Here is a 22,718-nt window from a genome sequence, read left to right as displayed (position 1 = left end):
CGCTGAGCACTCCACTCCTCAGTCCCCACCGCTCCCTACTGCCTCACGCCAGCCCTCCTCACTGGAAGCTTCCTCCAGCCCCCGAGGCATCCACCTGCAGTGCAAGCCCTTGGACTCCTGGCTCAGGACGGGCTTGCTCCGGATGCTTCGGGCAAACGTTTCTCGTGGGTTTCTTTTGCTCCACGCGGTGTTTCGGCAACAGAGATACAAACAGGCAAATCTTTTCTGCTGAGCTGCTGTCCAGCAAAAGCAAGGAACACGGTCTCTGAGAGGGCTCTGGCGGCGCGATGAGTGCGCTGGCGGGGCGTGGATGGGGCGCAGGGGGCGCCTGCAGTCCCCTGGAGAAGTTGGGGTGCGCAGAGCGCGCCCTGTATGGAAGTACAGGTCTCATCACCTGCCAGCGGGCTGGGGAGAAGCAACGGGAACGGGCAGGGACCAGTGAGCGATGGATTCTGTGACTGCGTCAGGGGAGGCTGCACCTTACGTGGGACTGGCCCGGGGGCCTGTGGGGACCTGGCAAGGGAAAGCTCGGGGCAATCCGGGGAGGCTTCCTGGAGGAAGGGTGGTTTGAGCTGAGGGTGGGCAGAGGGAAACAGGCAGAGCACTGGGTTCCAGGGAAGTGGCGGGGGGGTGAGTTCGGAGAGGATATTAGGAGACGTTCACGGAGAGTGTGACCCCTAACTGCTGGGGACAATGAGAGGGAAGCAGCCGTGCAGGGCCCCGAAGGCCTTGGGGAGAGCCACCTGGGTCAGGGCAACTGATGGTCAGAAACCTCCAGCTTACTGCACGCCGAGCAAAGCGACCACCCTACCGCAAGCAAAGGGATGTGACCTGTCCAAGGTCACCCGGCAAGGAAGGGCAGGGCCCGGACTGCAGACCCAGGAGAGGACGCAGGATGGATATGCAGAGAGGCCTGGTCTGGGGGCGTGGCTGTGTGACTGGGGGAAGTTACTTGACATCTCTGAACCTCCAGAGTGAGACCCCAGAGACGTGTTAACAGTAACCTGGCTCCTGACTAATCACCTTTCCCACCCGGACAGCCCGGGGCTTGCGGTTGCGCTTCGGCCACCCCCCGTTGGGGGGGGGAGGGAGGCAGGCGGTTTGCCGGCCAGGAAAACAGGGAACGGAAGGAACCAGCAGGCTTCCAGGCCCGAGGGCACCGGAGGGGCACGGCCGCTGCCAGCCAGAGAAGGCCGGGCCTCCATCACAACAGCCCCGCTGCGGCACCCGGCTGGGCGGGACACGCACCACCCGCCGCCCCCGGCCCGAGTCCCGGGCCCCTTGCCCACATCACCCTTGGGCGCCACGACGCTGGGGAAATTCAGCCACGAGCTCTCCTGGCGGGTCCCGCGGGGGCGGGTGGCGGAGGGAGGGCAGCAGAGGTGGGTACAGAGGACGCCAACGCCTCCGAAATCAGCGGTGCCGCGGGAAGTCAAGCGTGAAATTAACTTTAATCCCGCAGCAGCCCGGCACGCTGACGTGGAGAAATTAAAGTGACAGGGCAAGGTCCCCGGGGAGGGAATGACCTCCCACCTCGCGGCAATGACAGCAGCGGGAGCCGTGTCCCCCCACCCGACCCCAGCCGCGATATCTCGCCGTCCCCATTGCCGCTGTCCCTTGGCACCCACATATGTATCTTTTATCTGCCTGCCCCACTGGAGTGTCAGGCCTCAGTCACTGCCTGGCACATGGTAGGTGCTCAGTAAATATTTGTTGAATGAATGAATGAAGGAGTCTTGATCTCTGCAGATAAAAGTAAGACAAACAAAAAACACAGAGTGTTCTCTCTGTGCCCAGCACTGAACTCAGCGTAATGCGTTTCACCTCCACCAACCCTCTGGGATGGGTCATCACTGCTCCCATCTTACAGATGAGGAAACTGAGGCACTGAGGGCAGGTGACTTGCTACAAGGACACACAGCTAGTCACACAGGCAGAATGAGCCAGGTCAGGCCTGAGCCCTCTATGTCCAGCCACACGGTGGGACTGGGCCTGCAACGGGCCTCCCTTCCCATGCCCAGCACTGGGCACTCGACGTTTTCTGAAGTCTGGCACGTGCAGAGTCACAAAACCTCAGAGCCACCCAGGAGTGCAAGGCACAGTGCAGCTTCCTGAGCATCATCCACCCTCAGCTTGCATACCTCCCAGTGACGGGGTGCTCACTACCTCCCTTGGCAGCTACGACAACACTCCTCAGCTCTGCTTTATCCAGACGTGAGCCCACTCTGTGATATGACTCCGAGAGTCTTAGCTCCACCTTCCAGAGAATTCCCGGACTTTCCGTAACAATGCCCCGCCTCCCTCTCTTTGGGCTGAACATTCTGCATCCGTCTCATTTCCCCGCCTGGCGGCACTGTGAGGCCTCCCTCCTGCCCCCCTCCGCCCTCAGGTCCCCAGGCCCTCCAGTTGCAGACAGGACCCAGCAGCCGCCATGGGGTCCCGGGAGCTCCTCTGACCCTCCACCTAGAACACGAGGCCCCTCACATCCGGGGCCCTGTGGGGCCAGCGCGGCCCCTGCCACACCTGCGTGACAGGAAGGCCCATCCAGGGCCCACCCGTGAGCGCTCGGAGGCCAGGCAGACCCATGCCACGCCCGTCAGAGCCGAGCACCCCACAGAGCCTCGGCTGACCCCACCCGCACCCGCCCCAGCTCCAGGAGCTGCCGGACAAGCCCAGCGCCTGTCTGCGTGAAATGTCCAGAGAGACATGCACAGGGCTGAGTGACTGCCTGGGGCTGGGGCACGTGGGGTGGGCTGGGGGCTCCTGTTTGGGGGGATCCCCACGCTGTGAAGTCAGCTGCAGTGACAGCTGCGTAACTCTGTGAACACGCGACACGCCACTGGGTCGCACACTCTGAATGGGCGAATTGCACGGTGTGTGACTCGTATCTCGACAAAGCTGCTTACAAAGGATCCGTCCCCGGCCACGCTCGAGCAGCAGGAACGGCGTCCGCACCGGCTACGGAGACGGGCACAGGCCCACGGGGTCCGGCCTCTCAGAGCCGAGTGCTGTGGTCCCAGACCTGGCCCTGGGCCAACCCCCCCACCCTCGCAGCTGCCAGGCCCCGACCTTGGCGTCCGCTACACCTCCCCATCCCGGACCCTGCTGCAGGGGCCTCCCCCGCCCCCGACCGGGTCCCTTCTCCCTGCGGCCACCACAGCAAACTTTTAAAACCACTGTCCGACCACATCACTTCCCGGAATAAACCTCATCGCTGACTTCCCTCGGCACGATAATAAAACCCCAATTCCTTACAGCCCTGAGTGAGCTGGGCTCTGCCCTCCTCGCCCCTGCCTAGCCCCGCGGGCCAGGCCAGCCTTCTCGGAGATCCCTGCAGCCCAGCGCTGCCCCGGGGCCTTTGTACTGCCTATTCCACCTTGCCTGGGACACTCCTGCCCTGGAGGTCCCTGCAGCCAGCCGCTGCTCAGCCTCCAAGTGTCCCCTCGACCGTGACGTCCTGCCCTGACCTCTCTGGCTCAAGTCAACCCTCCTTTTCTCTCTCGTCAGCCTGTTTCCCACAGTCACAGAATTTTCCTAAAGTAAACGACCGCACTGATTGAATGATGACCACACCAAAATCAAAATACAGATGTGAGGACGATTTCAGTGGGAAAACATGAAAAAAAACCCTTAAAGTTCTAAGGACAAATCTGTTCAAACAATTTGCTTACAGACATGTTTTTCTAACATAAAATCGACCACTTACTGTATAAGAGATCTTAATCATTCATCTCTGTATTTTGAACATAAACATGTTCACGTGCAATTTGGATGCGGAACGAATTCAGTGAGGTCGTTACCTGCTTTGCCAAAATGTGCTCAAGGAGACGAGAGCCTGTCTGTGATGAGGATTATGGGATGTCGGGCAGGGCACTGGTTTCAATCCACTTACAGTTCAATCTCTTATACTTAAACAAAGATGCGGCAGTATCTTATTTGCTGACATTATCTGTATGGTAACTTATTCCTTTTCTGTTTGGAGTCTACGGCTGTTGTTATTACCTGAAATTATCCATGTTATTCAGCGCAAAATATCATTCACTTTAAGTGATGAAACCTATGTCAAATTTCCAGTATAATAATATTGCTGCCAAAAATTATCATGTTCAAAGGGAAAAACACAACTAGGTACATCAAGGCATAAAGCGCTTATGACAGTTCCGTAGCACTTTAGATTAGCTGATATTTTCTTATTTACTGAACTCGCTTACTTTCTGTCTTTACTGCCAGGCAAAACCTGGGCTGAGTCTCCACGGCCTAGAACAGGGCCGGGCAGATAGTAGGTGCTCAATAAATGTGCGATGACTGCACAAATCAATGAACAGATGGATGGCTGAGTGAATGCTCAGTGGAGACTATCCCACCCTCCTCCCCTAAACTGGCTGTGCCCCCCCATCCCCGCAGCCTCCACCCCAGCAGGGGCCCCAGAGTGGGGCAGGTCCCAGGAAGCTGCAGAAGGGACTAGAGTAGCCCCATTGGAAAATAAACTGTGTGGACTCGATGGCACCTGGGACTCGGGCAACAAATAAGGCCACCAGGCCAATGAGAAGCACAGGGTGGCATCTGACGTGGGCATCCCTGTGTCACACCGGGGGTCCCTGGTACAGGACACACACCCCTCCAGATGCTCCGCAGCCCCTGCTGGGCATGGGCTGAGAATGACCCCGCGCCAGCCCTGCGGTGACACGTCTCCGGCAGACGCTCCTGAAACCACACGGGAGCCCCAGCCGGCGAGGAAGGCTCTGCTGGGTTGCTCCCACAGTCACGGGGAACTGCAGGAGGGTGGCCGGGTTTCTCGCCCGAGCTTGGACCGGTCATGCAACTCCAAAAACTACAGAAGAAGACCTCCCTGCCAATCAGTCCAGCACCAGCGGATGCCTGAAAACCATCGGGAGGTTTGTATGCCTCTGGGAATAGGGAGCTCACCACTGCACGTATGCTGTCTGCATTTCTATCCCAGGGAAACTTGGACGATCAGACCAGGCTAGACTACCCACTGAGCCTGCCAAGAGCCTCCTTCTGAGGTCACACTCTAACGCCTGTACACTCTCACAAAAATGAACCTTGAACATTCAAACACTATGATCTCAACGAGTCTCTTCTCCTCCCTAACGCTCCTGCCGGGCTCACAGCCACGTGTTTCTCAACAGGAAAGGTCTGTAGCCCCTTTTTACCTTTTGGATTCCTGGGTAACATGAGGTAACATCCCCTCCTCAGCGCAGGAGGCTCTGCTCCTGTTAATGCATCCCAGGAAAAAGCCAGCCCCCTTCCAGCAGCCGCACGTCCACTGCCTGCACCCAGCTTGGAGACGCAACGTTTCCAGCCTCCAGCACTGCCCTGGGCCCCCACCACACCCAAACGCACGTGGCACTTAGCTGACACTTTTCTCCCTCCTAGCAGCCACCTGGGAAAAGGCCCCAACACTGGGATACTCCCCATCAGCCACCTCCAAAGCCTCCAGGCCTGGATGAGTGCTCCCGGCTGCCCCGCGCCCGGCCGGGCCCCAGAGGGACTTCTCGGTGCAGACCCAAGGCCACCCCCAAACATGCTCACATCCGAGCCCACAGCACGGGCCACTCCCCGCCATCCTGAGCCGGCCGCCCTCCCACCGGCGGCAGTGCCCTCCTGCCCCAACAGGACGCGGATCTGCAGCCCGGACCCCCGACGCTCCAGCCCTGTGCACGGCAGCCCCCTCGCCACCCCCAGCCCCCCAAGGCCGGCTCTGGTCCCACCCTAGGCCCTACCTAGCCCAGAATTTTTGCTCAAACTCTGGCCCCTCTGTCCCTGCCTCCAGCACCTGGGCCTGGCTGGGAGCCCCGATGGGAACAGAGAGCCCACGTCCCAGCCCCAGCCACCGAGAGCCTGTCTCCCCAACCCCGTGTCAGCACGGCCATGCCAAATACTCACATTTTGATGTTCTCATGATACTGCCGGGTGTCGGAGGGCTGGTTGTACAACGGCTGCAAAGGGAGAGAGAGAAGCAGGTCAGAGCCAGGCCCGGGGTGTGGGCAGCTGGCCCGCCGGGCTGCCACTGCCCGCTGCAGAGCCCAGCGGCCAGAGCCCCAGCCCTGGGCAAGCCTGGCCTCGGGCCCAAGGCCCTGGCAGCACGGAGCCATCTGCAGGGGTGGGTGATCAGCCGCCGGCAGGCATGAAACGGAACAGAGGGTCCCGCACCCAGCCCCGTCCAGGAACAAGCTGTGACCGTCACTCCGGTCACGGCTGTGGGCACTGTGGCCACCCCTCCTCCAAGGCGGTCGCGGCTGCTCTGCGGGGCACTTGGTGGTGACGGCCCAGAGGCAGCCCGCACCCACGTCCCGGGGAGCCGAGGTCGGCCACGGCCGCTGAACGTGGGAAGCTGCTTCGCTCCCCCGGACACGCGGAGATCCACGTCTCGAACGCCGCGAGATGCCGCCTCATCCCCACCGACTGGCCGAAGTCAAAAACGTCAAATCGCGCCGAGTGTCGGTGGGGGTGACAGGAAGACTCGCTCGCAGCCAGTGGGAACACGGTGGATGGGGACACGCCCTCCTGAGGGCAAGCAGGCGACACCGGTAAAGAAGGAAGATGCCCCGCCCCCCATCCCTTCTGCAGACGCCTTGGAAGAGCGTGGTGGGCGCCGCCCGGGAGGTGGGCGCCGCAATGTCCCTGCGCTGCTGTCCACCGCCCGGCCCGCTAGAGCCGCTTGGCGCTCCCCACCGGAGGAGAGAAAGAGGAGACCAGGACTTGTTCACGCCACGAATACGACACAGCCGTGGAACACGGACACGCCAGGCCCACGCGCATCAGCGAGGACAAAGCCAGGACGCGTGCACGAGGAAAAGCAGCCCCAGGTCGCGGCGTGTGTGACAGGTCAGGGATCCAGCTGGCCGCCGGGGTCCCCCTCCCAGATGGCAGCGCCTCGGTGAGGGACCAAGGGCACAGCCTGGGTTCAAATCCCGGTTCTGACCCTTCCGGCTGGGGTCCCGGGTGGGCCGGGGCCAATCCTCCCGTGCCTGTTTCCAGCTCTGTGCGACGGGGCGAGCCCACGGGTGGCCTCAGATCACACGGGAGCGCGCAAAGGCCTGAGCCCGGCGCCCGGCAGACGCGGGAGCCCGACAGGCCTCAGTGTCCTCGTTGCCGCGGGACACAGCGACACCTCCCCGAACCCGCCCGTGCCCCTGCTGTGGCGACCGGACAGCCGCAGACTCAGTGAAAGCGGGGGCTGGGAAACACGCGTCTGCCTCGCGGCTTCCTGTCGGGAGACAGGCCCGGCCCGGCCCGCGGGAGGCACCAGGAGACAACGGGGGCTCGGCAGCGCCATCCGGCCCGGGCTGAGCTGGAACCACCGGCGCCCGCTGACCACGGCGGGGCGTGAGCGGGCCGCGCCGACAGAAACGCTCGGCCGACTTCCACGCCGCTGAGAGGCGGGGACGGCGGCCCTTTCCAGCCACCGAACGTGGCGCTGCTTTGTTAGGCAGCAGTAGCCGACTGACACGAGTCTCACCCCTACTGTACAGACGGGGAAACTGAGTCCTTCGGAAGTTAAAACACTTGCCCCCTGGTGGTAAGAGCTGAGTTTGAGCGAGAGCTCTGTCTCTCAACTCCAGCACTAGAGGGGTCTGCCCCTCTCTGCCTGCGTCTCTGTCCGCGTGTCTGTCTGTCCGTCTCCTTCTGTGTGTGTGCCTGTGTGTGTCTGTGTCTGTCTCTCTCACGCCCACACACACGGCAGGAGCCTCCCGGGGCAGCTATGGGTGACCGTGGTGGGAAGACCAGGTACCGCGTGTGAGAGGTCGGGCAGAACAGGGGAGGACGGAGCCGCGGAGTCCTGTGGCCTCGGGCAGGGCCTCGGGCAGGGCGAGGTGCACACGGCTCCTCCCTGGGAAGGAGCTGAACACGCCTCCCGATGACCCGTGACCCGGTGCAGGGGAGCCACAGGGCAGCAAGACTACAGACCCCACCCCCGTGGGGGGCGGGGCAGCCCTGGGCAGTGGGTGGGGCAGCGAGGACGGCCTCAGCTGATGACCACGCCAGCTTTCTTTCTCCCCACGGCCCCCACAACCCCGCCGTGGTAACTCACCGCTGGGCTCCGGGAATTCCAGGCTCCAAGCTCAGCTACTCTCCTGGGGACAAAGACGTCACCCTGCCACTGGCATGGACCATCTCTCCCCATGTCGGGTCAGGCTGCCCTCAGGGAGCTCGGGAAACAGGGGAGAGTCCCCACCCCCACCACAGGGCTGTGAGCAGGAGCGCGACGTGGACAGTGGAGCAGGAGAGCCCGCAGTCAGACTTGCCGCAGAACTTCCTGTGGAGAGGGGAGGTAAGACAGCCCTGCAGGAGGCTGTGAATCCTCATCTCGGGAATGGCAAGGGGCCCACAGAGATGCCTGTGCTGTGACCCGGGCAACTCTGTGCTTGGTCTTTTACGTTCCCCACGTGCCAATAAAATACAGGCCAGGCGCAAGTGGGCACCACTCACGGGCTCAGGCTCTGGAGACAGGCCCTGTTCTAAACGCTGCTTCCTCCGCGCCCGCTGTAGGCCCAGACAAGCACCTTCCAACACTCGCGCCTCAGTTTCCTCACCTGGAAAAGGGGTGTAGGGCGAAGGGACCCACCTCACGGGGCTTTGGGATGGCCCAGGAAATGTCAGACCTGGTCACTGGTTTGCCTTGCTCTGGCTGTAACGATGGCAAGCGGCCCAAGGGGCCAGAGAGGGACCCCGAGAGGGAGAGAGGGGGCAGAGGGGACACGGCTTCTGCAGCGCAAGAGGGACCGGAAAAGTGGGGGGCACCTCCAGGACGGCAGCGGGGCCCAGCCAGCCCCAGCCCACCAAGCCCAAGGGGGGCAGTCACTTCCCTCCATGACCTCCTGCCCTGCTCGATGACATGGGGACAGAGCAACCTGCCACTCAGGGCGGCCTTCAGTGAGGGGCTTCTAAGGGGAAGGCCCGCGAGGACTCGGGATCCCAGGGGCTTTGAGCAGAGGGGCTCCCCCAGGGAGGCTCCCACCTGCCCCTCCTGGAGGCAGAGACCTGGGAGAGAGGGAGGCGGGATGGAGATGCTGCCCGTCACCACAGCAACAGGCCCGTGCCATCTCGGAGGGCACAGGAGGGGTGCGGCGGGAGGGGTGTGCCTGGCAGGTGCACTGCTGAACAGAGACAGGCCCCAGGGGCCCCTTCACCCCTCCCCACTCTGCAGAAGGGGCTGCACAGAGGCCAGGCAGCCCCCCTGCCGAGGCCTGCTTGGCCCCAACATGGCAGCCATGAGGCGACCTCTAGGCCCAGGGCGAGCCACGGGGACGTGGCCTCCCCACCACTCACGGCCTCACGGGTTTCACCGTCCCGCTGGGGAGACATGACACCAGGAGGGGACACTCCCTCCCACAGCCCCCGGGGCCTGGGCCCGTCTCTGGCCCTCTCGAAGCCTGTTTCCTCCTCTAAAAACGGGGGTGCGGTGGGAAGGAGCGCAGCCGGGGCACGGGCGGGGGCAGGACGCGCCAGACGTGGCACCCCGGCAGAGACCACGCGTGGCTGTGACCAAGAGGGCACAGGAGGGTCGGGGGACGGAGGCCCCCACCCCGGCTTCAGGCCAGCCCGTGACCAAGACGAGGCGACACCCCAGGCAGACCGAGCTGGTCACAGATGAGTGTCAGCCCCGGCCCCCAACCCTCCGGTGATACCGGGTTCTTAAAATAACACCTCCCAACAGGAAGGAAGCAAATGACTCGAGCAGCAGAGAGGTCGGGCCGCTGTGCACACCCTTCGCCCGGCTCCTGCTCCGGCCGGGCCTGGTCCCCACAGAGCGCCAGGGCCCGCCCGGGACCCGCAGGGGTGGCAGGGCAGTGCCACCGAGTCTAGAGCCCCAGAGCCACACTGGGAGCCCCCCGTGCTATTTTCCTCCTTCCCAACGTGAACTCCTCCCTGAAACCCAGGCCTCCCTCCCAGGGAGGTCACAGGGACCCCAGCCCCCGAGGGCAGGGTCATCAGAAGGTTCCCAACGCAGCGGCTTCCTTGGCCGGGCGCTCCCTGGGTGGGCTCCGTGGCTGCGGGTGGGAGACACCCCGGGAGCCAGATTCCCAGCGGCGCGGCCCAGTGACCCATACCCCCGGGTCACAGCTGCTTGGAGAACACTTCTGGCCACTCGGGCATCGCGGAGACCAGGACAGAGGGCGGACCTGGGCAGAAGTGGCCGGCAGTGTCCCCATGGGCTCAGCATGCCTCCCGCCTCCTCTCTCGCTGTGTGTCCCTGGGCAAGGCACTGCCCTCTCTGAGCTTCACCCAGAAAATGGGACGGCGACGCCTGCACGTGCCCTAACGCACAGTAGGTGCCCTACCAATGTGATTCCCCACTGAAGCCACCAAGCCAAGGGCCCACTGACTTCGAGAGGACTCCAGTTGCCAGTCCAGGCACCACGGACCGCGGCTGCCTGCATCACTGGCCTTGAGGGAGCCTCTGCTCTGAGGTCCCCAAGCAGGAGACAAGCTCCTTGGCCCCGAACAACTGGAAAGGCATCACTCTGATGCTCCTGGTTCCAAAGCTCCTAAGACCGCCCGGTGGCTCTCAACCCTGCTGCCACCTCCTCCCCTGCAGCCCCCAGGCCCCAAGACACAGCGGCCCAGTCACTTCCTCCAGGGAGCCCTCGGGGACTAGTTGGTACAGGGAGAGGGAAAGCCTCCTAGTGTGGAAACGACTGAGCCCCACGTCCAATCCCGCGTTCCCTGATCAGCTCACTGTGGGCCACAGAGGGACACGGAACAGCCGGGCAGTACCACGGAGTTCACGTAAGAGCCGGTGATGCCCCTCCCGGGTGTACACACGAGGAATGAAACACGCGTGTGCACATGGAAACTGCACCCCAGCGTGGACGGCGGCGTCTCGCGACAGCCGTCTACCATCCATCCCCGCGGAGAGAAGAAAATGCGGCACGTCCCCGCAGCAGAGCATCACTCGGCTGCTAGAAAGGACGCGGCAATGCGTCATCCCTGAAAACACGGCGTCGAGCGCAAGGAGCCAGACACAAAAGGCCACCCGCGTGTGACTTCACTCGCAGGAAGGGTCCGGAACACGCAAATCCAGACACACAAGAGCTTCTTTTTAAGACGATGAGATGCTCCAAAACCGACCGCCGTGGCGGCTGCACACACGTGCGAACACGCTGAAAATCACTGAACTGTGCACTTTGCGTGGGCGGGCGGCAGGGCCTGCGGATTGCATCTCGACAAAGCCGTTCCGACGGCCAAATAGCAGCAGCGGCAGCGGCTAGGAACTTCCGAGACTCGCGCCCCCAGGATGCGCCGAGTGTGGCAGAGCCCAGCGGGGGCGCGGGCAGCCGGGCCGGGGCGCTGCCACCTGCCCCGTCTCTGCTCACTGCTCCTGAGCGGCGCAAGCGGACGCGCCTGGGCTCCGGATGAAGCTCTCACTGCACGGGGCCGAGAACCTGCGCAAGCTCCGGGGCAGCTCAGCTCTCCCGACCGCTCACAGGCTGCTTCGCTGAGCCCTATAGAGGCCCCTGAAACGGCGCTGTGTCTGCGCCACGTCACCCATGACAGCCGCGGTCCGGGAGGTAAGCCCTTCCCAAGGCCACTCAGTAAACACACGGCGGAGTCGAGTCTCCAGCGAGGCTCTGACAGCGGGAGGCTCTCCCTGCACCCCGGGAGCACCCCACGCACACCCCAGACCCACCACATGCACAGGGACCCTGCACCCGCCCGCACACACGTGGGCAAGCAACGCCCTACACGCTGCCTGCCACGGCCACGCAAGGCGCCATGCCCACCAGCTCAGCGGGGTGCCGACGGGCCCTGGGCATGCAGGGGCTCGAGCCGGTGCTCCTGGGGCCGCCCACCCCAGCCCGGGGACTCCAGGAGGCCCAGGCTCTGCTTTCCAGCTCTGCCGCTGACACGACGTCTTCCCGGCAGCACGGTGGGACTGGCCATGGTGACAGCGCTGGCAGCACCGGCACGGCAAGCACCCGGCGCGTACTCCACATAAAGCACGTGACGTTGCCAAAAATTAAGCCAGCAGCTCCTAGCTGTCGCCCAGGGGGGAGGTGATATTGTTATTCCCACTTCACAGATGAGGGAACAGAAGCACAGAGAGGTTAAGAGACCTGCCCGGGGTCACACAGCCATCAAGCAGCTGACCTGGGAATCGAACCCAGATCATCTGGCCCGGGGAACAGGCTCCGTGATAAGCTAGAACCGGGCTGGACTGCAGGCGTGTGGCTCCTCCTGCGGCCCGAGTGGCCGGGCTTCAGGGCGCACGCATCACTCCCCCGCCCGGCCACCCACCGGCCGGCCCCTTATCAGGAGGTGCACTTCCTGCCTCCTCCCACGAAAGCCGCCGGGCAGCGCCTGGCAAGAGGCGACTTCCTCCTCCCGCCCGCGCCCACCTGCGCCTGCCCGCGCCCGGCCGCCCCTCCCGCCCCAGGGCCCGGACGCCGCCCCGGCTCACCAGCTCCACCTGGGGCCCCAGGCCCTCCAGAATGCGGTGTGCGGCCTCCGCCTTCTTCTGCAGCGCCCGGAGGGGAGGAGGAATGAAGAAAACAGAAAAAACACAGAACAGATTATAAATAGAGGCCCCCCGGAACGCGGGCACCTGCCCAGCCCGGCACACCGATCCACGGCCCGGGGGTGGGCGGGGGGCCGGGTCCCTCCCCAAGCCGTCCCCACGCTGGGAGAAGCCACAGAGGGGCCCGTACGCCGCGGCGGCCTGACGAGCCCGCCAAGTTTCGATTCTGACAGACACCGCGTCCCCGCTGCCCGGCTCCCCCGGGGCCCGCCCGTGCGGACCCAGCTCCCGGCAGCCCGGCGACACTGCCAGGCCCGAGATGCCTCCTGCGCCCTGGAAGCTGGTTGGGTCGTCTACGATTACCTCAGAGCTGGTGCAGCCGGCGGGGGAGGAGGAGGGAGGGCGAGGCGCTCAGAGACACCCTTTCTAGGATTCCTGCGTTTCACAATCATGTGATTATTTCTGGGCTGCCCCGGGGCCTCCCGCCTCCTCCCCACTCACAACCAGGGACTTATTAGGAAAACAGGAACATGTGGCAGAAAGGGCCCCGTGGCCGCCGATTCAACGGGCCGGACCTCAGCGCCCCCTGCCCCGGGCCCTCGGCCGTGAAGGCAGCCATTGTGCCTCGGCCAGGCCCTGCCAGCCCCCCGCCTGGGACCACCAGGGCCCGCTCAGAGGAGGCCTGGAAGGCGGCCCGGGTGCCCAGGGCGGGGGGCGGGGGGCAGGCAGGGGCAGCGCTTGGGCAGGATGGAGCCGACAGCCAGGCCGAAATGCGCGCACGCAGGTGGCGAGGCCCGTCCCTCCCGTGACGGCACTGCGCTGGGGGAGACCAGCACTTGGCAAGTCACCATCCTTATATGGAATCTGTCCCCAAAGGTCCTCAAATCCAGACGTGCTGAAAGGGGGTGACCCAGAGCCCTGGGCACTGTGGCTGCCCACGGAGTTCGAGGCGGCCCTCTCCAAGAGCCTCTTGCGAGGCCAAGGCCGGCCGGCTCCCGGCGGCACAGCCAGAGGAGGGTGTGAGGGCCAGGCACCTCCCCTCTCCCGGCCCCTGCAGAAAGACGGGGCTTGTGGGTGGGCTCAAGCTGGCACCTAGAACGACCTCCGCCTAGAGCCCAGGCCCAGCCCACCCGCGAGCAGAGCCATGCTCTCGGCCCCCTTCGTGCAGAGCCAAAACCCCAAGACCAGGAGCCTCGAGGTGTGGCTGAGGCCGGAACGTAAGGGGCAAATGCTTATCACCATGGTTAGCATTTTACGGAGCACCTACTACGCGCCAAGCACCGGGCACGCGGCATGCGTTATTAGAATTTAAATGACATGTAAGCATGAGGGAAGGCAGACACGAGTGTCCCCATTTTACAAAAGGGAAACTGAGGCATAGAAAGCTGACGTCAGGGAGAAGCCCTCTTCATGCCCTGCAAGCTCCAGGAAGGGAAACAGCCAAGGGCCAGGTCCCTCAAAGGGCCTCCTGGGCTCGGGACCAGCATGTCCGGCGCAGGGGGCAGGCACCACCCGGAGTCACCGCAGAGCGCTGCTGTCCCAGCCGCACCCTTGAAGCAGCGCAGTGCCCGCCACATGGCGCTGAAGATGGGAGAACCCCCAGCCAGGCCGAGTGGCGGAATGGGTAGGGGGCCAGGGACCACAGGACAGCCACCCCGACGTTTCCTGAGCACCTACTCCGTACTGAGCACTGAGGAGAGACGCAGAATGAATGAGACCCAGCCCCTGCCTGCAGTAAACCCCATCAGTTAGGCGGCTGGCCAAGAGCGGTAGCGGCAGACCAGTACGCTCAGGCAGAGAAAGGTACATGTGACGTACAGGGGAGGCACAAAGTAGGGAACGAGTCACTCCCCTGGAAAGGTAATAGGAGGGATATTTGAGCTGGGTTTCAAGGGGTGAATAGGAGTTGGTGTGTGTCATGAGGCTCTGTGGGGATCAGCAGCAACTGCCCATCTGGACAGAGGTGTGACACCACGCGGAGTGGGCAGGACTGGAGCAGCCGGGCCACTAGAAACTGCCTTGTCACACGGTTGGGCCTGGGTCTCAGATCTGGGCCAGAAGCCCACCGTGGGGGTCTCAAGAAGCGCGTCCTTGTTGTCACCTTGTGCTATGAGGAGGCGAGGACCGCCCGTCTGAACAAGGGGCTGGTCCCCCTGTGGAGGGCTGGGGTGTCCTGGCCCAGGCGCGGCTGCCTGCGCCAGGCGGAGCGGGCTAGTGGCGGCCGCTCCTCGCTGGGCGGCTGGCTGGAGCAGGCCCGGGCAGCGGCGTCAGCGAGGCCTGGCCCGTTTCTATTTGCAGAACAGCCGCTACCAGCTGACCCCGTGGGGGCCAGTGGGCAACGTCCTAGACTCCGCCGACGAGCAGCTGGCAGGACTGGCAGCCGACGGCCACACCCCCGCCCCCGGCGGCGCTGCACGCGGGCGCTGGCGGACAGCTTGGCCCAGGGCACCCCTTTCCACAGCGCCAGTTTGACAAGAACGTCTTCCAGCTGGAGCGGCCTCTGTCCTCGGCGCGGAGGTGTCCCAGCCAGCCTCAAGGAGACACCGTGGGCCCGGCCAAAAAGATCTTCCTCAAATGCTACACCCCCCGCCCCGTGCGGTGCGTGGCTGGCTCTTTGCGACGGATTAGCCGGCCCCGGGCCACGTCCTGCGCACACTCCAGGCTGGGCAGACTCCGCGGGACACATCCCCAGGCCTGGGAGGAGGACCCAAGGACCCCTGCTGGTGGGGCCCGGCCTGGGGGATTTGGAGGGAAGCTCTGGGATTCAAGTACTGTTTTCAGTCAACTTAATAAACTGATGAACCAGCCAAGAAGAAAAGAAAGCGGATTCCATCTTCGACGACACCCTCCCTGTCCTAGGAACAGGGGCACCTGCCGCCCCTGGGGGACCCGTCCTGACCCGCTGAGCCGCAGGGAGCCCCACGTCCTCGGCTCTCTGGAGCCTCCCCTCCCCCTCGCGCACCACGCCCAGCCGCCTGCTTGGTCCTGCCCACAGCAGGGAGGGGACTGACCTGCCCACAGGAGCTGGCGGGAGGTCCTGCCTTTCTCATCACATCTGTCCAACGTCTGGGAGGCAGCGCTGCCCTAACCCACCCCCAGCAAACCGCTCCTCCTGCCCGGCCTCAGTCTCCCCAGCTGCAAACTGGCCACACTCACCCAGGTTACTGACCTCCCAGGACTCTCGTGATATGCAAGCACACAGCGGCCTCAGATGCAGCCTGCACCAAACTCCCTCTCCCCTCCTCGCTGCCGGCTTCTTGCCACCCTGAGAACTGGATCCAAGCTCCTCGTCAGGGCCGCCAGGGTCTCACCCCTCACTAGCCCTCAGCCTCCACTGTCCCTCACTGCTCCCCACCGACCAAAAGCCTTCGTACCTATTGTTCCCCTGCCTGGAACGCTGTTCCCTGCATCTTCACACGCTTCTGTCCGTCCCTCGTTCGTGTCTCAGGACTCAGCCTCCCCTCCCCAGAGAGGCCTCCCTGATCCCCCAGGAGAGCGGCCCACCGCCCTCGGCCCCTATGACCCCACCTGGCTGTCCGCACAAAACATGCTGGGTCAGGAGTGGGGGCCCGTGTCCCGCCGTGCACCTCGCTGACTCCATGCGGCGCAGGGCACCGCGCTGCTCTCGGCCCTGTCCACGGCGCCTGGAACAGCACCTGGCACGGCGTGGGCGCTTGATAACGGTCTATGTGACCGGAAATGGGGGTGGTGGGCTGGCTCCCTGCCCAGGCCTCTCCTTGAGCAGGGCATTCTAGCCCAGGACATGTGTCCCCAGGCTCCTGGCACCCGCCCAGAGCCCGTCCTCTCTCGACCTTGCTGGAGGCTGGCCCGACGCCTCTCCCTGGCCCACCACTCAGCTGCCTCCATCCACGGGGCCCAGGTACGCCTGTCCCAGTAGAGGTGGGGGGTGGGCCCCCTCCCTGCTCTCTGGGCCACAAGCAGGATCACTAAGCCTCTCAGTGACCGCGCCCGGGCTCAATCACCGCACCACTCACAGGAGGAGAAACTGAGGCTCGGAGGACTCCTGGCCAGGAGGCGCCAGCCCACAAGTTCCAGGCAAAGCCCTGCCCCCTGGTACCTCTTCCCACCCCCGTATTTCCACGTTAATGTCTCTGTGTCCCCCACGCCCTCAAGGGTCGCTCCGGACACTGCCGCCCTGCAGGCCTGGCCCGGCACGCAGGAGCGCTCCCACGTAGCATCTGGCAGATCCATGGACATGTAAATCATAGATATGCATGGGTCCCACACACTCCAAGGCAACACATGCATACACATGTGTACCCAGGCAAACACACGATGTCACCACACACACCACCTCACACACGTCCATTTGTATACATACGCACACACTTTGCATGTATCCACGTGAACACAGGCATCCACAAACAGGTGCAGAGACGCACAAATAACCACGTGTGTGCCTCACGCATGCTAACTCACACGGGTGTGCATTCACACACGTGCACGCAGCGCCCACAGGTACACTCACACTCACATCCACGGATGTACAGATGCACGAATAACCACGGCCACACATGCTGACTCCTACACACTGACACACAGCCACGGAGAGATCCACCACGTACACGTGTGAACACATACTTGTGGTGAATAAATGTATAAATACTCACACATATCTCCCACACGAGCCAACTCACACAAGTATTCGCATACATGTGTGCGCAGCCATCCATGGGTCCACATGTGTGCTCACACATACACATATGTATCTAACATGTGTGCCATGCCACGCATGTGCCCACACATACACATATGTATCCGACATGTGTGCCACACACGTGCTCACATGCACGTGTACCCAAAACATGGACATGCACCACACATATGCACACATGTACACATAGTGCACAAATCCACATGCACATGCCACACACATGCACACACATGCACTCATGTACACACCACACACGGGCACATGTGTGCACACTCACACGTACACACCACACGTGCACACATGTGTGCACACTCACGCGTACACACCACACACATGTACGCATGTGTGCACGCTCACACACGTACACACCACACACATGTACACATGCACACACCCACATGCACACAGAGCCCTCCTCCAGGACAGAGGACCCAGAGCCCCACACTGACCGTTGCTGGCCTGTCCCCCGCCTGGGAGTCCCATGCTGGCCCTTCTCTGCCACTCCGGCTGGAGGGCCAGGCCTGCCCTCCCCAGCTGCAGGGTGGGGGCAGGACCCACCCACCCAGAGGCCCCAAGGTCCCGCCCCTGCACCCAAGCCCCTCTGCCAGTCGCTTCAGGGTTTCAGGGCAGCGGCCGACCCTGAGGCCCAGCTGCCGCGTGTGCACAGGGAGCCCGGCGCCCGCGAGCCGTCCGGAGCTCTCTCGGCTGTGACTCGGCAGCCCAGCGGGGCGGCAGGCCGGGCCTCCGGTGACAGGCTCATTCCCGCGTGTGCAAGGTGCCATCTGGAAGAAGCCCTGGACTCCGGGGGGTTCCGACGGCCAGGTGGCCGGGGTGGGGGCCGGCACAGGACGCCAGGGCCGCAGGACGGGGTCTGAACCGCTGCCCAGGAGGCCTCGAATCACAGCTCGGGGGTCCGAAGCTGGGCTTACGAACATGCACCGGGGCGCCGGGACCCTCAAACTGCTCTGCAACATGCTTCCTGCCTGCGCAGCCCGCTGATGGCACTGCTCGCGCTCGCCCTGCTCGGTCTCACCACACCGCGCACAAACTCGGGCCTCACCGCGACGCGTAAACGCTTTGCTTCACAGACACTTAACATCTAAGACAAGGGCTTCAGTCTGATGCTCTGATTTCCTTATTGCTTGGCGCGGGGGCCTCTGCTGCCATTGTTCCTGCCTCCTCACACCCTTGTCAACTTCACCAGAAACTGCCCCACCATACCCATGTTTTTCAGACCTAGCTCAAGGCTGCCTCCTCCATGAAGCCTACCTTGGTTGCTGCATGTTCACAGAGTCTCCCTGCCCTGAAAGCCTACAGTACCAGCAACCCACACTGCACAAATGGCCCCTTATTTAGACGTACCCTCCCCCGGGCCGCCTGGGTGTCTGTCCTACCCAAACTCCAAGTGTGAGCCTCTCCCAGCCCCTCACCCCGAGGCAGGCTTCCCACCTCACACTTGAAGATCAAAGGAGACCCTGGTCCCCTCTCTGGGTCTTTGCTCGTGCCGTGACCCTCACCCAGATGCCCCCCGCGTGGCCCACCCACTGCCGCCAAGGAGGCTTTCCCGCCGCCCCGCTTCCAGGTCGTGATCCGCCTCCTGCGCCCGGGCCCCCGCCCGTTCCGCTCCTGCTGCCGGGGCTGGCGCGGCTGTGCCTGCTGCCGCCATCTGTGTGCACCTGCCCGGCCCCCTCCCGCGCAGGCCGCTCCCGGAGGAGGGAAAAGCCTTGCTCAGCGGTGCCTCAGCCATGTGCTCTGAACGGATAATGAGCCCGAGTCCAGCACGCAGAGCAGCCAGGCGGGCCCTGCCCAGCGGGGGAGCCGCGCTCCGCGGCTGGCTCGCGTTCAGAGACAGACCCTCGTCCCCCACCTCTCCAGCAGCCAGCGGGGAAGGCAGGCGGATTAAAATTTAATCCTGCCGGTCCTCCACGGGGTGGGGAGCCCGGGCTGCTCCTGCCAAAGGCGGCCGAGGGGCCTCCTGCCCACCAGGCCGCCAGCTTCTAGGCTACGCCCAGGCGCCAGGCCCCCACCAGGCCCCACACCCTCAAACCAGAGGCCTCTTCCACGGGGAAGATCCGGCCCCTTGCCCTCCACCTCCCTCCTCTCCTGCCGTCTGAACATTTGTGCAACGGAGATTTAATGAGCACCTACTATGCGCCGGGCACTGTTCTAGGTGCTGGAGGATGGAGCGGGGGATTTCTAGCAGGCAGAGATTTTATTCCCCGCCCTCATGGAGCTTCCGTTCACCATAAACAGAGCAAATAAGTAAAGTGTGAATCACGTCCCAGGAGAACAAGGTCTAAGAAAACAACAGAAGCCAGGAAGGAGGAAAACAGGTGCCGAAAGGTTTTCAGGAATAAGTAGACGGTCGAATCGGGCCTTGCGGAGAGGGGAACATCTGAGCACAGAGCTGACGGCAGGGACAGAACAAGCTGTGCAGGGACAGGAGCTCTAGGCAGAGGCTAAGGGCCGCCCCCCCGGCCCCCACGGCTGCTGGAGAGAACCACACCTGCTCTCCCACCAGGGGTCAGGGACCCCAGCAGCCCTGCCCGTGCCCCCTCCACCACAGCCTCCTAGAGCCAGCTCAATCTCGGCTCTCAGTCCCGGCCTCCAAGCTCACTTGCTGTGCAGTCTCAGGCCGGTTACCCTCCCTCTCTGAGCCTTGGTTTCTTGACGAGCAAGATGGGGAGAGTGATAGCACCTACTTCATACAAATCTGCAAAGGATTAAGTAAGGTCACGCAAAATGTAAACAATAACAAGAAGAAACGAACAACAACTAAGACGATGACCACACAATGGCGCCAGCTGGCACGTCCTTGGTGCCAGGCATCGTCCTAAGGGCATCACGAAATGAACTCATTTAATCCCCACACCCACCGCACTAGGCAGACGCTACTGTTACCGTCGTTTTGCAGTCGGGAACATGAAGCGCAGGGAGGTTTGAGTAAAACACTCAGAGTCACACAGCCAGGGAGCGGGAGAGACAGGATTCGAACCCAGGATGTCTGGCTGAAGCGCGTGTGGACCCTCGCTCTCCAATCACTATGACTGTCACTAGTGTTATTTGGGGTGGGGGGCTGGGGCGTGGGAGGGTAACCCAAAAACACAGTTCCCAGGCGCTCGCTCTGCATCCTATTGCCATTTCTAGAGGCGGAGGAGTAGCCAAATCAGTTGAGCCAGTAGTTCCCTGCCCGGGGCTACTGCCACGGGCACCAACCACGTGCTCCCAGGCTCCAGAGCAGCCATCCTGGGCCCGGGGATACCAGAGGCCTCCCCACCCCCACCTCAACTCTGAACACTGATCTGGCAAAGGAAGACCTCACAGACGAGACAGCTGGGAAGGGTGGCTGGGCCCTGAGCAGGAGGGGACCAGAGAAGCCAAGGCAGGGAGGGGAGGTTCCCCATCTGTCACATTTTACTGTGCAACCTCAGACAATGACCAGCCCCTCTCTGGGCCTCGGTTTCCTCATCCATAAAATAGAGGAGGGGACTCAACATCCACAGGTCCCAAGGACGTTTGGAAAACGTCAGCTATAAATCATCAAAGCCCAGCCTGCTGTGGCTTGACTGGGATGACAGAGAGCTCACCACCTTGCCAGACACCAGCTTCTACCATGGGGCAGCACAGACCCTTGGGGTCCAGCCGCTGGGAACACTCTGCTCTGGGTGCCATGAGCCCCTCCACCAAGACCTCGCCCCCTCCAGGCACCCGGCAGCTGCCCCTCGCCGGGCCTCCAGTGCCCTCTTAGCCTGCCGCAAATCCTGTGTTTCAATCACCCCAAAGACCCATCCAGGGCCAGGTGTCGGTGGAAGCCAAGCTGAAGAGTCAGGCCCCACTGTCTGACGGCCCACCGGTTCAAATCCCAGGTCTGCCACTTCCCAGCTGTGTGACTTTGGACAAGTGACTTAACCTCTCTGGGCCTCCGTTTCCCCACAAGTAAAATGGAAACAGCTGCTGCCCCTACTCTCCCGGGCCTGCCAGTAAAGGACTGCCAGGGGGAGCTGTTCCGTGAACCTTAGCTGTTATTTGTAATGATGCTGCTGTCTCTGGCATCACAGGGATTTCTTCTGCGTGGGTGGCGGAGGAAGTGACCGTCCCTTCCCAATGTCAACTGGCCCTGCTGCTCTGCCAGAGGCGACGCCTGTGTTTTCACGCTGCAGCCCCCAGGCCAGCCACGGCCCGCCCCAGCCGTGCGTCTGAGCAGAGCTGCCCAGAAGCCGGGCCAGGCGGGGTTTCCACTGGCTACACCCCCCCACCCACTCACACCCGGGTCCCTGCGGGGGAGGGGGGCCGACATGGGAACATCGGGGCCCGGGGGAGGGAGCCGGACGCGTCGAGGTGACCCCCACGTCGCACCTGGCAGCCAGCAGAGAGGAGGGGATGGTGGAGCAGGAGTGGCCCGCTGGGGCGGGGCGGAGACATACCCGGTTCTCGTCGTAGATGATCTGCACTAGGCTGCGGTGCTTCGACTCGATGGGCGGCGGCGACACGGGCTTCTCGGGCTCGGGCGGCTTGGCGGCCTCCTCCTCCAGCTGTTGCTGCGGGAAGGGGCAGGGCGTGAGGGTGAGCGCGCCGGCGGGCGGAAGGAGGGAGGCAGCCCCCGCGGCAGGGCGGCCCCCTTGCAGCCCGGGCTGGCGGCAGCGCACAGGAAGTCAGGCTGCTAACCATTTCCTCTGAGTCACCCCCAGGGACTTCGAGCCCTGGAGTGGCGCCAGCTCCCTGGGGCCAGCGGCAGCCTCCAAGCTCTGGAGCCAGGTTCGAATCCTGCCTCAGGGACTTCCCGGCTCGGGGAGCATAAGCAAGCAGCTCAAGCCTGCTGGGCCTCAGTTTCCTCGTCTGTAAAATGGGGCTAATCCCGGTGCCTCCTTCATTGGGCTGTGGTGAGGACCGAACGAGCTGACGCGCATTCAGCACAGCTGGGCTTGCCAAAAGCCAGCCGTCGTGACCGTCCCGATTCCTCCAAGTGCCACTGGCACCAGGAGAGGCTGTGCAGACTCTAGAGCCACACTGTCCAGGCTGGAACACGACTTCTCCTCGCTGTGCAGCCTTGAGAAGTTGCTGAACTTCTCTGAGCCTGATTGTCCTCATCTGGAAAATGGGGGTCGCGAACGTTACTCCAGAGAGCCGGTGCAGGGGTGAAACGAGCTGGCGCGTGCAAGCACCCAGCGCGCAGCGAGCACCCACCGACCAAGCCTTCCGTCATCACTACAGTCGTCGGTGTCATCTGTCCTGCGGTCTACACACCGCACCCCCTCCTCCAAACGCCCCCGTAAAAGGAAGCCCGTCACGCTGCCGTCTGCTTCATACCAAAGAGGGAAGCGAGAAACCAGAGAGCTTATGACACTGGCCCAAGGCCACACAGGAGGCCAGTGCCCAGGTCTGCAATCCAACAGGGCGCGGTGAGTGAGCTGAGAACACAGCTCTGGTCTACTCGCCATGCTCACCCAGCCTGCGCCCGACCTCGGAGCAGGCCGTTACGAACCCTAAAAGGCAGCCAAGAAGAAGTCAGCCTAGAAAGAGCCAGAAAGTCCGGGTCCCCTGGCTTCCGCCCGCCCTGGG

At 63.2% G+C, this 22,718-nt stretch overlaps 1 protein-coding gene across 1 annotated transcript in view; it reads right to left on the bottom strand.

Annotated features, from left to right (window-relative positions):
* Nucleotides 1-22,718, bottom strand: part of NCOR2 (nuclear receptor corepressor 2) — a 169,527-nt gene that overhangs the window by 108,483 nt on the left and 38,326 nt on the right. The window contains exons 6-8 of the mRNA XM_012663494.1: nt 21,584-21,697; nt 12,428-12,484; nt 5,908-5,960 (exon numbers count right to left, since the gene is read on the bottom strand). Coding sequence (XP_012518948.1) covers nt 5,908-5,960; nt 12,428-12,484; nt 21,584-21,697 — 224 coding nt within the window. The remainder of the gene's footprint in view (nt 1-5,907; nt 5,961-12,427; nt 12,485-21,583; nt 21,698-22,718) is intronic.

This window comes from Propithecus coquereli, unplaced genomic scaffold, assembly GCF_000956105.1.
Source record: "Propithecus coquereli isolate 6110/MARCELLA unplaced genomic scaffold, Pcoq_1.0 Scaffold81, whole genome shotgun sequence".
Taxonomy (NCBI): Eukaryota; Metazoa; Chordata; class Mammalia; order Primates; family Indriidae; genus Propithecus; species Propithecus coquereli.
Note: the sequence above shows the minus strand (reverse complement) of the source record. Positions and strands in the feature narration are given on the sequence as shown.